General features: G+C 35.2%; 2 protein-coding genes and 1 long non-coding RNA gene across 4 annotated transcripts in view; 2 read left to right on the forward strand and 1 right to left on the reverse strand.

Annotated features, from left to right (window-relative positions):
• Positions 1-244: 244 nt before the first annotated feature.
• Positions 245-10431, forward strand: LOC128875431 (unextended protein). 2 transcript variants are annotated; one of them, XR_008456823.1, is made up of 15 exons: positions 245-991; positions 1726-2005; positions 2091-2240; positions 2319-2474; positions 2547-2735; positions 2820-2993; positions 3679-3850; positions 3935-4126; positions 4208-4354; positions 4424-4561; positions 4660-4932; positions 5003-5238; positions 5308-5517; positions 5599-5805; positions 10330-10431. XR_008456823.1 is itself a non-coding variant. In XM_054121006.1 (14 exons), exons 1-14 carry the CDS (start codon positions 537-539, stop codon positions 5749-5751), a joined length of 2925 nt encoding a protein of 974 aa, XP_053976981.1. In that variant the 5' UTR covers positions 246-536; the 3' UTR covers positions 5752-8696. The 2 variants fall into 2 exon arrangements, 1 of the variants encoding a protein (XP_053976981.1); XM_054121006.1 differs by lacking the exon at positions 10330-10431 and having other exon boundaries at positions 246-991; positions 5599-8696.
• An 82-nt stretch (positions 10432-10513) lies between these two features.
• On the reverse strand, positions 10514-12430 carry LOC128875440 (uncharacterized). Its single transcript, XR_008456826.1, has 2 exons — positions 11486-12430; positions 10514-11395 (listed from the first exon to the last, which is right to left on the reverse strand). It is a non-coding gene; the product is annotated as an uncharacterized LOC128875440 (long non-coding RNA).
• Positions 10514-13174, forward strand: part of LOC128875437 (neuropeptide Y receptor type 2-like) — a 5557-nt gene continuing 2896 nt past the window's right edge. The window contains exons 1-3 of the mRNA XM_054121016.1: positions 10514-10625; positions 12426-12533; positions 12610-12827. Coding sequence (XP_053976991.1) covers positions 12723-12827 — 105 coding nt within the window. The 5' untranslated portion in view covers positions 10514-10625; positions 12426-12533; positions 12610-12722. The remainder of the gene's footprint in view (positions 10626-12425; positions 12534-12609; positions 12828-13174) is intronic.

Here is a 13174-nt window from a genome sequence, read left to right on the forward strand (position 1 = left end):
TTGTCGCTCAAGTCAATTCGGAATTCTGTTCTGACTCCTGCGCACCCTTCAGTGATTTTGCCTGTTATCAGGGAGCGGTCTATCAGTCGCTATGTTTAGGAGCGAGAAATTTGTAAGCTTATCTGCTCACAGAGCGGCTTAGTGAGCGTTATCCTTTCTGGATGTACCCCAAGGTTTTCTACGACCAGCGCCCTATATCACGCATGCATACATATGTACGTGTAGTAACAAATTGGTTTTTATTCGAAGCAAATTAAATTACATTTAAATTACATCGTGAATTATGAAAACTTGAAACGATACCGTTTCAAGTATTCCAATTTCGTTTGGGGAGGGGTTTTAGTGTACCGAAAGTGGCACGTTTATTAACGAAACGAATTTGAGTCATAATCTCCCCACTCCAGAGAGACCGATACTATATTCTACGAATAATGGAGATGTGTTCGAGTTAATACGCAGGCGCATTATAAGAATGCGAGATTATAAATAAAGCACTAAACGACTATCGTGTGAAGTTGTCACGGTGCACTCGTCGCATGATGGCGCAACATGTTGACTGTTCAGGCAAACCGGCAGCTCTTTTATTATTTGTTTTTACGATATTCAACTTAGTATACGCTAATGCATTTACAGGAGTGAACTTGCTTGATAGTCCGAGTGTAGAATCAGTGAATGTCTTGAGCAGAGAACAATTTGGTTTACTACATCATCTGCATGTTAGTTCAAGTTTCCTGGTTGAAGTTTTTGGCACCGGCCTCGAGCGCAATGTTTCTTTGCGCTGGTCTCCTACATCCGACAATTGCGATCCGAATAACAAATTGAACGCGATCTGGATCGCACCGAATGGCAATCGCGCGATATATCAGTTCGTCCAAGTTCCCAATTTTAAGGTTACTACGATCTATTTCTGTCGAAGAGTCGTTACCAGGTTCGACGAAACATGGACCAATCTTGGAAGCAGCTTTACTATCAATCCACCGTTGCAATCGCAGTAAGTTTAAAATACTCGATAATTTACTTAACTCTTAACACTGTCCACATGAAATCCTTTTACTAATAATAGATATTCATTTTGTGACATGGCATAATTCTTTTTTTATGAGGATGAAAATACCGATGTTACCGACAGCAAGGATCTCATGCTACGAGATTACGATTATATACGTCAAATGTTTATTTTTTCTATGATGCAATGTAGGATTAACGCAGAATTTCCTTTATTAGATTTATTTTATTTACGTACTTAAACATGGAGTTACACATAACTTCGCTTAATAGATGGCTTATAAATAGATAAATACAAAAAAATATCGTCGTAATTATTTATATATTTTTGCCAGCACATATGCTTGCAAAAGATTTAAATGTACCAGAAGCTTCGTTTAATTTATGTTGTTTCCACAAATGAGGAATATCTTATTTATACAGGAGTAAAATTTGAAAATAATAAAATGCATGTTTTATCTCATTAAAAATCTTAGTTAACAAATCAGTCGTTTTACATACACATTATGTATATCCAAAATAAATAATTACAGATTTCTTATTATTTAGCTTTCAATACTTTGTTTTACTATTTTTTTTTTATTTTGTAACTTTGACCTAGATATCTATATTTACATAAATCTATGGAAAGCATTTTATGTCATATATTGTGAACTATTTTTTCGAATAATAAAACAATCTTATTTCACTTTTTATGTCAAATGCATATTTTATTCTCAGAAATTATCTTCGTACACGCCGTGCCAATTCATTACCCACTGTCAACAATTTAGTAGACGAACAAGTCCATAAAGGAGCATTTATCGAAGGTTTGAGAATAGAAATAGCAGACAAGGATCCTAGTTATAGTGCAGATGGAATTCCTGAGTTGCTGGCTGGAAGCAAGGCAGTTATAAGATTATTTGGCTTTGGTATCACAGAAGATACTTTAATCACTTTCACAGATGAACGAGGAAAAAGGGGTCAAATTTGTGAGAAAATTAAAACAGATGAATTTCTAGTAAGTGTTTATTTATGTTGTCTCCTACTTTATTTCATATGCACACATGTGTACATACTTGATTAAAAATATGTGATTGCTATAGGTAAAGAATGTGAGGAACCATACTGCAACTATTGATGTGGTATTACCACTTGGTTCACCATTTTATGTGTGTGTAAAACAACCAATACATGGGAAGGAAGGCTCTGAACTTTTACTTTTTAAACATCAAGGTACTGAAACATGGATTACTGTAAGTAATATTTTTCGTTTGGAAACAAATAAAATATTAAAAATTCTTTCATTTTATAATAATAAGAATTATTTACAGATTTATACATACGAGAAATTCTTGCCCCTTTGGCTTGGTATTGTAATTATTCTCATGTGCCTCAGTTTTTCTGCTCTGTTTTCTGGTCTAAACCTAGGGTTAATGGCAATGGATAGAACTGAATTAAAAATACTGTGTAATACTGGAACAGAAAAGGTAATTTCACTTATGTTGAATAAATTTAATTCTATATAATTTCATAACTTTTTGATCATATCTATATTAAAGGAAAAACAATATGCAAGGACAATACAACCAGTGAGGAATCATGGGAATTATTTGTTATGTTCAATTTTGTTCTCAAATGTCTTGGTGAATTCGATCTTTACTATATTGCTAGATGACTTGACTTCTGGATTAGTTGCTGTTATCTGCTCCACCTTGGCTATTGTAATTTTTGGTGAAATTTCACCACAGGTATGTTCATTTATAAAAATATATTTAATTTCTTATTTGTATGTATTGTTTGTTATTAATCCACTGAACTGTAATTTCTTTTAGGCTATTTGCAGTAGACATGGGTTGTGTATTGGCGCGAAAACAATTTATGTAACAAAATTGACCATGCTATTGACATTTCCATTGAGCTATCCTATTAGCAAACTTTTAGACGTTCTACTTGGTGAAGAAATTGGCAATGTATATAATCGCGAACGTTTGAAGGAGCTTGTAAGGGTGAGATAAAAATCTATAGGATATTCTATTATTTTATACAATATGTACTTAATACAGTTTTTATTTTTAATTGCAATTTTAAGTATATATAATCAAACACCTTTCTAAACTTTTTACCGTTATGAATCTTATCAGAATAAGCATGGGTAGGGCAGATAATTATACTGACATCCAAATTCAATCATATGTAGGTAAGATATAGATCTACTGACGTTTACTTCAAGTTCTCTCCTTAAAGTTTTCTACAGAGTACATGTTAGATTACTTATCAATGTGAAACTTAAATAAGATAACTTTACGTACTCGTACTGTGCTAATTGAAACTGAACTTATCGTTGAAATATATTTCTATAAGATACATGTGTTTATGTACACTGTGCGGGATAAAACTTGTCATAACGTCACAGATGCGCGAGTTTCATCGACGAAAATGCGATCCTTATTCAAATTCTGGGCGTGCGTAAGGGTAGATGTGCGGGAGACTGCGCAATCAATTCACCATTGATTGCTACGCATCATTCGTATCTCGTTAGAGCGTTATTTAAATAGCAACGCACTCACAGCGTTTGATCGAGGGTTGAAAAATAATTTGAGTGCCATTCTTATATGATATAATAACATTGTTAAATATTTAGTATCACCTTATGAAAAATCATAACTATATCAGTGCCGCCCATCTTCACAGGTGACAACAGGGTATAACGATTTAGAAAAGGATGAAGTGAACATTATTGCTGGAGCATTGGAATTACGAAAGAAAACTGTTGCAGATATTATGACAAAAATTGAAGATGTGTACATGTTGGATTACAGTGCTATTTTAGATTTTGAAACAGTATCGGAAATCATGAAATCCGGTACGTATTTTTTTTGTAAGAGTTAATTTATAATTTATAATTTGTAAATGAATGATTGCAGTGTCTGTTATTATTAATTTTCAGGTTTCTCACGAATACCAGTATACGAGGGGACAAGGACGAACATAGTAACAATGCTTTATATTAAAGATCTTGCGTTTGTTGATCCAGATGATAACATGCCGCTTAAAACTTTGTGTCAATTCTATAAAAATCAATGCAACTTTATTTTTGAGGATGTTACATTAGATATAATGTTTAAACAATTTAAAGAAGGTTAATGTTTTTCAGTGAAATATTAATATAGTATATGTTTCTTAATAACAGACATATAATAAACATACACGCTTATTTTAGGCCATAAAGGTCACATGGCATTTGTTCAGAGGGTAAATAACGAAGGTGAAGGGGATCCATTTTACGAAGTAATAGGATTGGTTACATTGGAGGATGTTATAGAAGAATTGATTCAAGCTGAAATTATGGACGAAACTGATGTCTTTAGTAAGATTCTTTAACAGATTACGGCGATTATCGAATGATATTCATACTAAACAAATTTATTCTTTACAGCGGACAACAAAACTAAACGTAGGAGACAAGCTAAGCATAAAATACAAGACTTCACTGCATTCGCGGAGAAGAAAGAAAACCAACGAATTCATATATCACCGCAGTTGACATTGGCCATGTTTCAGTATTTGTCTACAAGTAGGAAGAAGTGTTTTGATTTAAGAAAATATGAGATTTATATAAAAATCTGTTCTAATACTCTTAAAATACATCTGAGTGTAATGTATAATCCACAGCTGTAGATGCATTTAAGTCCGATACAATATCGGAAACTATTTTACGTCGTTTGCTTAAACAAGATATTATTTATCATATCAAAGTCAAGTCGCGTGAAAAGGCAAGGAATGACCCGGTAGCAGTGATTTATCAACAAGGAAAGGCAGTCGACTATTTTGTTTTGATCTTGGAAGGTCGAGTTGAAGTTACAGTCGGTAAAGAGAATATGATGTTTGAAAGTGGCCCGTTTACATATTTTGGTTCTCAAGCGCTCACCGTTAATATCGGAGTTGGTAAGACTTGCGACGAATTTGTCTCTATAATAACATCTATATCGTATTTCTTATATATCGGATTTTTCAGCGGAATCTCCCATCAATACAAATCCCCAGGCAGTAGGGAGCATACAGTCGATCAACCTCGATTCTATGTTGCGATGCACGTTTGTTCCCGATTATACGGTGCGAGCGGTAACCGAAGTGTTTTACGTTAAAATTAAAAGGTCTCTATATTTGGCTGCGAAACGAGCTACGCTCCTGGAGAAAAGCCAAAAAGATCCGTTACCCGGTCACGAGCAGTTTGACGACGAAGTGGAAAAGGTTAATTATTACGTGAAATTTTTATAAAATTGCAGTCCATGAGAATATTTCGTAATTTTTCATTTTTAGTTGTTGCACTCTTTGGACGAGGATGATCGCAGCGTACCAGAATCTCCGGTGTTACCAATCGATAAAGAAAAGGACAACGTACAATCTCCCATTCATAGTGCAACAGCTCCAACTTCGCCTGCTCCAGTCAGTGCTAGCCCAGTTACGCATTCGAAGTTCATTTCATCGTATAGTGATCACAATGGCAAACTAAAAAATTCGCCAATAAAGGTTTCGTCTTTGTTATAATCTCTTTATTTTTACGCCAAAGGTATAGTGGTAGAAAGTAATCATTTTATATATTAATTTTAGACACCTTCGGTAACAAGCCCTACCGGAGAACACAAGTTAGATTTGGATACGGAAATACTTGCCTGTCAAGAAGCGAATAGAGTGATGTCAGCAAAGAAATTAATCGAAGACGAAGAGAGAACGAATCTCCTGCCTAAGCAAGAGGATTCTTAACGTTCGGAGAATAGTCGATGATGACCATCCACGTCGACGCTGTTCAACTTGCAGGTATCAAACAACGAAGAGCAGGAAAAACCTCTATGACATACAATGCTATAATGGCATTATGTACTTAACGAATTACTTAAATATTTATCGCAGAACAAATCGATACCGATCATGTGAGTTTTAAGTTCTAAATAGATGGCTCAGAGACTGTCCGCGATATCCTAGTTCTATGGAGTTAGTACGCTCAGGGAAGGTTGCCAAATTTACAGACGTTCTCTTATGGATTCAATTCTTCTCATAGTCTACGTAAGCGACATAATACGTAACCAATACCCGAATCATATTTTCACTCGACAAATGTCTTATTTCTGCTTGAGCGCTGCTTTATGAAGCATAATTGTTTTTCTTATAGGGAGCGAAAAGCTCGTCGAAAGTTGTACATTTTCACTGTCATAGGAAAGCTCATCTTACATTATTGACCGTATAATGCACATATGTTTTCAGCAGTTTCTATTCAGCCTTTGTAAATATCATTTTACCATGCAATTTATTTGAAAAAACTATCTCTCTTAAATACGTATTTCATCCCTAACAATGAAATACACGTCTATATGGCAATTGTATATGAACATTTTTCGTGTTATTATGTTCTTTAAAGAACGAAACAGATTTCAAAAGGATTCGAAGCAACGAAAGGCTTGCGAATATCGTTGAGGTTATGTAAATTTTGTTCTCGTCGTAGGAACAAGGAATGTATTCGACCAAAAGCACGTTGGATATGTAGTAGAAGGGACTAAAAGTTGAGAGAAACGTTTCTAAAAAGAGTATTCAAGCACATTATTTAATCCATTTTATAAGTACACAAAGGAGAGGGTAAGGTGGCTGTAAAATAATTGTTTTTGTCCAGTAATCTCGTTTTCCTTGTATCGTACTCCCGATACGAATGTGAATAGTGTGAATAGAAATAAGGAATAAATCCCTCACTTTTGTAATCACTTGTAAGGAGATCCTCGGCATATAAGTACGATAGTAGTTCGTTATATTTTTATTCAGTGCCTTAACGAATTGTAAAACTATGTTTAATCGTCTGCAATGAAATGCACTTTAATAGAAAATTAATATAATTTCGATAATAAATTCAAAATGTACGTTCATTTTTATTCATTTACGTTAGTACGATGTCGCTAATTTAAACATTTTTTTTTTATTTAATTTTTTTTTCAAAATAAAAGAGATATTCATTTGTCATACGCTTTCATACGATACATGATATTTATTATACATATACGTTGATGAAATACTCGTGCACAGCGTAACGTAAGAATACAGTCGTGTATTCTTTAAATGAAAAGAGTATGCTTTCATTTTTCTTACTTACCGTGTAAAACAAAAATTAATTTACCTATACAAAATAACGGTCAACATTTGTACATATCCTAAGTTTGAAATAGTTAAAGTAAGTGCGAAAAGAGATCTCCCTGAATTTCGAATTATCCCTAATAAAGAGATAATAATTATCTGATAAGCTGTTAAATCTGCTAAATAACGAAATAAGACCAAAAAAAAAAGAAAGGACGTGTCGTCGGATTTTTTACGAAAATATTAATTGACTAGCGTACTTAACGTAAGAAATATAGAACAAGTTCAACATAAAGGATCATTAGAATAGCGGAGAGATCTTAGAGTTTCTCATTTCAATCATCGCGACCTATCGTTATTTTCACATAAAATTTAATAGTTAGACTGTTACTGCCATATTTTGTATACTCACTAATTGTTGTATCAATGTTTGTTTTAAACAATTTTCAGAGAACAAATTGAACATTCGAAACTGAATACTATCGCTATACGAGTATCAGTTATTCGAAGATCTTCGAACGAGAACTCAATTTTAAAAGTGTTGAATTCTACGTATGCATGCTTATATCTTGCAAACAAAATATATCTATTTTAGATTAGCGTAAAGTGTACAAAATCGTTCAGATTTTATTTTTTATATACATATATATCTATATTTATTGTTTGAACGATTTTATGTGAACATATATGTTTGCATGTGTCTTATAGCTTTGTGGAATGTTTTCATAAATATGAAATAATGTGCGATATAGCTTTAAAATATATTCGTTTTAACGTATTCCGTTCACGGTATTCTATATATTGCAGAAAGTGAACGATTAATGTCAACATATTTAAGTGACATGTAATTTTAAACTGCAATACGTGCACACACAATACAATAGGTACATATCGTCTATTCCGTAGCATTTATTATTTTTACGCAATTAACTGTATTTTTATTGTTAATTATCTTTTTTTGTTGTTAATTTACAATGAGAATTACACACAACATTTTTTGTAGTTCACTTAGTTATTAAATATTAGTTTAAAGACCATTTATTACACTTGTTGAGATTCGTTAATGCATACTTACAATTTTTCATAGGAACTATAGATGTTATCAACGCTAACGATATGCTTATATTCATGAAAATCTTAAATCAACTTTATAATCAATGTTTCAACTTATAGAAGAAATTCTAATGAAAACAATCAACGGAAAAATGAGAAATTCACGTTGTGTTGCATTTGCAATGTGATATTTTGTTTGGTATGAAAGTAGTGCTAAATTTTGTTTACACTGATACAAGTTAAACTTCATCGAAACTATGATCTTAGAAATTCCATGATTCTTCTTGATATGTCGCAATTTTTCGAATAAAGGCATGCGTACTAAAAAATCAACACGCTCGGTACAGGTGTATGTCAGCGAAATTACTGCACATACTTTCAATGAAATAACACATTAAGTCTGTACTACCGTTACCGTAGAGTCGAGGTGTGTCGATAAAAAAAAAAAAATGTACATTCGAAAAAAAAAATAGAGACAAGTACATATATATCAACGCATTACTGTATACATAAAATAAAAGTATAATTTCGTTTTCAAAGTATTGGTCTATTTTCACTTGTAATCTATCGTAGTATCAGCTAACGACAAAGTTCGAAATCGTTTAAAAACAGTTTTGCACAAAATGTTTGACGAGGCAGTACCAGACTCGTGTCTTCACACGGGTGAATTTATTTACGAGCTGCAACCCTCGTAGAAAATCTAATAGCTACCCTCCTGTATATGGGGTGGATTTATATTATTACCACGCAGTTTTTCTCTTATAAACATAGAAGAAATATTTAATCACTTTTCACCCTTGAATTTTTAATATCACTTAAACTATATTTATGGAGCCTCAATTATTTTTTAGTCGGTAAACTTTCCTTGCCATATGATTTTATTATAATAAGAATATTGAACAGTAGTATATAACACGTACACCCTATATACATAAAACGGACCCTTCTGCATTCCAAGGCTGCCGAGAATTCGTTACGACCATTCAACTTCCCCTCCGTTAGGTGGTTTTCGAGCTGCATCCCTTTTATTCCACACAGTGTAGACCGGTAGATTGATTTAAAATAAGAGATTGCGAAAGAAATCGATAAGTTGAACACTTTTCTTAACGTACAGCCGCTATGCAAGAATTACTTCGCTTACAACTACTTTTTCAATGGATTTATCGTACAATTCATATACAGGGTGTCCCAAAAATGTTGTAACACCTTGAAAGGGGTAGTTCGGGAGATGATTTGAAACAACTTTTTCCTTAGCGAAAATGTTGTCCGAGGCTTCGTTGAGGAGATATTAACGGAAAACACTGACTAATCAGAGCGCCAGTATGCCAGTGGAGCGCACGCGGTAGCGTATGAGCGCGGCCGCCTAGCGTGTAGCCACGCCTACTGCGGGCGCTCCAACGGTATACTCGCGTTCTGATTGGTCGGGGTTTTCCGTTAATATCTCCTTAACGAAGCCTCGGACAACAATTTCGCTAAGGAAAAAGTTGTTTCAAATCACCTCCCGAATCACTCCTTTCAAGGTGTTACAACATTTTTGGGACACCCTGTATATACAGAGTGGAGGTGATTTGAAACAACTTTTTCCTTAGCGAAAATGTTGTCCGAGGCTTCGTTAAGGAGATATTAAAGGAAAACACTGACCAATCAGAGCGCGCGTATACCGTTGGAGCGGCCGTGGTAGCGAAGGCTACGTGCTAAGCGGCCGCGTCCAATGTCCTTCAAGACGCGTCGAGTCACTTGTTCGCGTACGAGCACGGCCGCTTAGCACATAGCCTTCGCTACCGCAGCCGCTCCAACGGTATACGCGCGCTCTGATTGGTCAGTGTTTTCCGTTCATATCTCCTCAACGAAGCCTCGGACAACATTTTCGCTAAGGAAAAAGTTGTTTCAAATCACCCCCTGAACCACCCATTTCAAGGACCTCCAACATTTTTGGGACACCCTGTATTTATTGAAAAATACAAATTCAAGTTTAAAATACGAGTACCATGTAAAGCCTCCAGGGGGATCATCTTGAAATCCAAGGAGAGCGCGAAAGAAAGTTTCTAAACGTTCGTTGATAACGTAAACATCTCTTTCTACTAATAGATTGGAGGCGTAGAATATTAAATAAATAACAAGAAAATATACAAATTGGTTTGTTAAACTACTTGTATATTTGCACCTGCGCAGAACAATGTACCTCGGATGACTGAACGTGACTCCCGATGGATGATAGTTGCTCGATGCTGTCAGTTAGCGGGTAGCATCTGCAGGCGTCGGACGCGTCTTTTTGTAAGTCTGTAATCACTGTACTTTTCCACGTTGCTATAAATTCATTTTTATTTTTATAAAACGTTGCCATTCTTCTTCCTAGTGTATTTAAAACCGTTAGAAAACCCCTAATGGAATTTAAAATCTAAATCTCCTTAGATTTAAATTTACAATTGCCTTGCTTTTGAACATTGGATTTACGCACCGTTTCAAAGGTACGTACATTTTATACACTTTTTTACATTTTCTAACCGTTTGGAAAATTTATATGTTTCGCATAAATAATTATACTATTTGTTACAATTATATAAACATTGCGTCGCCTAAGGGAAACAATTAAAATTCGACTATTTTTGATTCGAAAGATCTGGGTCGGGATGGCGATAACACCGCACGAATAAACCGTAATAAAATCATTTATTAACCCGAGAACTAAATTCAGCGGGACAACTGAACTGTTATTGGTAATTTATCGATGTCGACTAACCGTCACCGAGATCGTTATCCATTCTTACACTTTAAAGCATTGAAATGTAAAAGCTTGATTGACGATACTGTTAAAAATAGTGTTTACTTTGATGCTTAAAAAAAAAAAAGAAGAAGAAGAAAACAGTTCTTTGAAAATACGACGAGAACTTACGGCACGGTAATTGCATGAAATGGACGAGAGTTTCAGTCTCTGTAGGGTAAAGCCGCTCCCTCTGGTCATTAGGATATTTCAGTTCCTTCGTTGACGCGAAAGTCAACCTCGATCACCTCTTTTTTGGTTCGAACGATATCGATGTTCCACCAGGCTTTATAAATATCCCTCGGCATAAAAAAAAAAAAAAAAATATCGATTATCACTTCTGCCGTATTTTTGTCCACAATTCAATTTGCCAGGTGCTTTTATTAAACCCTTGTGATCGTTGTTGTTTTATCGATGATTTTGTTTTTAATTATCCGTACGAGTAAACACGGCCTCCGTAACATCCTTCCCATGTATCTATAAAAATAAACATCAATAATAATGTTAATTAACGAGGGCATACCCCTGTTTTGATAAAGAAAGATTAAAGGAAATTCAAGCTCTTACTGAATATATGTGTACCCTCGGGGAAAAACTCGAGTATATATCCTAATATTGACAAAATTTGGACTTATGGTAGTTTGTCCATGAGACGCTGATATATGGTCGTCACTTTGTATCTTTCTAGTAGATACGGTCTATCGTTGCATTGAAATCCGCAACCGAACAAAGATGGTATAAATCGTCTTCGTAGATAAGAGTAATAGATGAAAAATCGACAGAATCGAAGGAAAAAAAGAACGATCGAACGAGTGCCCTATGGATCGTAAATCTTCGAGCAAGATTTACACGTGTAGACATCGGACCCCGTTGTTTGTATTAAAGCAAATACATCCTGTGCGTACGTGTGCGCGCTGCACGAAGAAAACGACAATTTTGCAAAGGAACACGATACCCGTGGTTCTGCGTAAACTCGTCCCGAACCGACCACCGTCACGAAGAGGGGAAACGTTTCGTCGCTTTTTTTAAATCTAACGAATCGTGTTAATCTTCTTCGAGCTGTAAACTTTCGTAAATGTTTTCTGAACTCTGTCTCAAATTACTATTCTTGTTTACCGATCCGTTAAAAATAGATGGCAAGACAAAGAAATCCTTCACGCGCGGATCGATTGATCTTGAACGACCGTGTACGCGCAGACAGGCCCTATCTCAAGGCTGGATCAGCTAGACGATTCGACCTGGCCCTCTAACCATTTAGAGACTATTGAAACGATTAATAGTCCCGCGTCTGAGGAAAAGAACGTTTACAAACCAAAAACGGAACACCGTTTAAAGTTTATAAACACACCATTGGCATTAGTTCATGTTACAGCGTCCGAATATTACTAAGTGTCCGAATATTACTCGGTGTATCAATAAAGCTATACGATCGATCGTAACTGGCTCTAATAGATCTCAAGTTGGTTGTCCAGAAGTTAAATTGCATTAAGCGATTCGCCTGTTACAGACTCGATAAGTCCTATCAACCGGATACAGCGTCGCGGATAGCACCAATATAAAAGCCTGCTAAAATGCCGAACGTCGTACGAGGAACGCTCGAGCGAGACGAAGAACGGTAAGATGGAACCGTATTAAATGACTAAACGATCAAACTCGTTCAATCAATTTTTTTCGAAACGATGACAATAAAGCCTAGAGAACGACCGGAGTGATCCTATACTAAAACAAATTCGTCGACGAACCGAACCGCAAGGATTTCAATCATGAATCTAACTCGTGATGATAAAACGTCGATGATTTAAATATGAATTCATCTTATCTTTGGGGCGAAGACGAAGAATGGGGTCCACGATACTATTTCACGTACTACAGCCAATTCGGTAATCGACAAGGAGTTAGCGCCATCGAGGTGAGTCGACGTGAAAAAAGTTTTCCAATTTTGATTAGTTCTTAAGACTTAATTCAGACTTGGAAACTCGAAAAAGTATTATTTCAAGTCGAGTGATCTTTCAAACGATCCTAAACTCGTCTACTTTAAGGCACGAGCTAGTGGTCGACGAGGTGAGTCGACGTGAAAAAAGTTTTCCAATTTTTATTAGTTCTTGAGACTTAATTCAGACTTGGAAACTCGAAAAAGTATTATTTCAAGTCAAGTGATCTTTCAAACGATCCTAAACTCGTCTACTTTAAGGCACGAGCTAGTGGTCGACGAGGTGAGTCGACGTGAAAAAAGTTTTCCAATTTTGATTAGTTCTT

The sequence above is a fragment of the Hylaeus volcanicus genome, chromosome 4, assembly GCF_026283585.1.
Source record: "Hylaeus volcanicus isolate JK05 chromosome 4, UHH_iyHylVolc1.0_haploid, whole genome shotgun sequence".
NCBI classification, from domain to species: domain Eukaryota; kingdom Metazoa; phylum Arthropoda; class Insecta; order Hymenoptera; family Colletidae; genus Hylaeus; species Hylaeus volcanicus.

Excerpts from the sequence above, each read along its gene's own strand:
- LOC128875431 (XM_054121006.1), top strand. The coding sequence starts at position 537 with ATGATGGCGCAACATGTTGACTGTTCAGGCAAACCGGCAGCTCTTTTA. Across the intron at positions 992-1,725 it reads AATCCACCGTTGCAATCGCA|AAATTATCTTCGTACACGCC; the intron begins GTAAGTTTAAAA and ends TTTTATTCTCAG. Across the intron at positions 5,239-5,307 it reads TTGACGACGAAGTGGAAAAG|TTGTTGCACTCTTTGGACGA; the intron begins GTTAATTATTAC and ends TTTCATTTTTAG.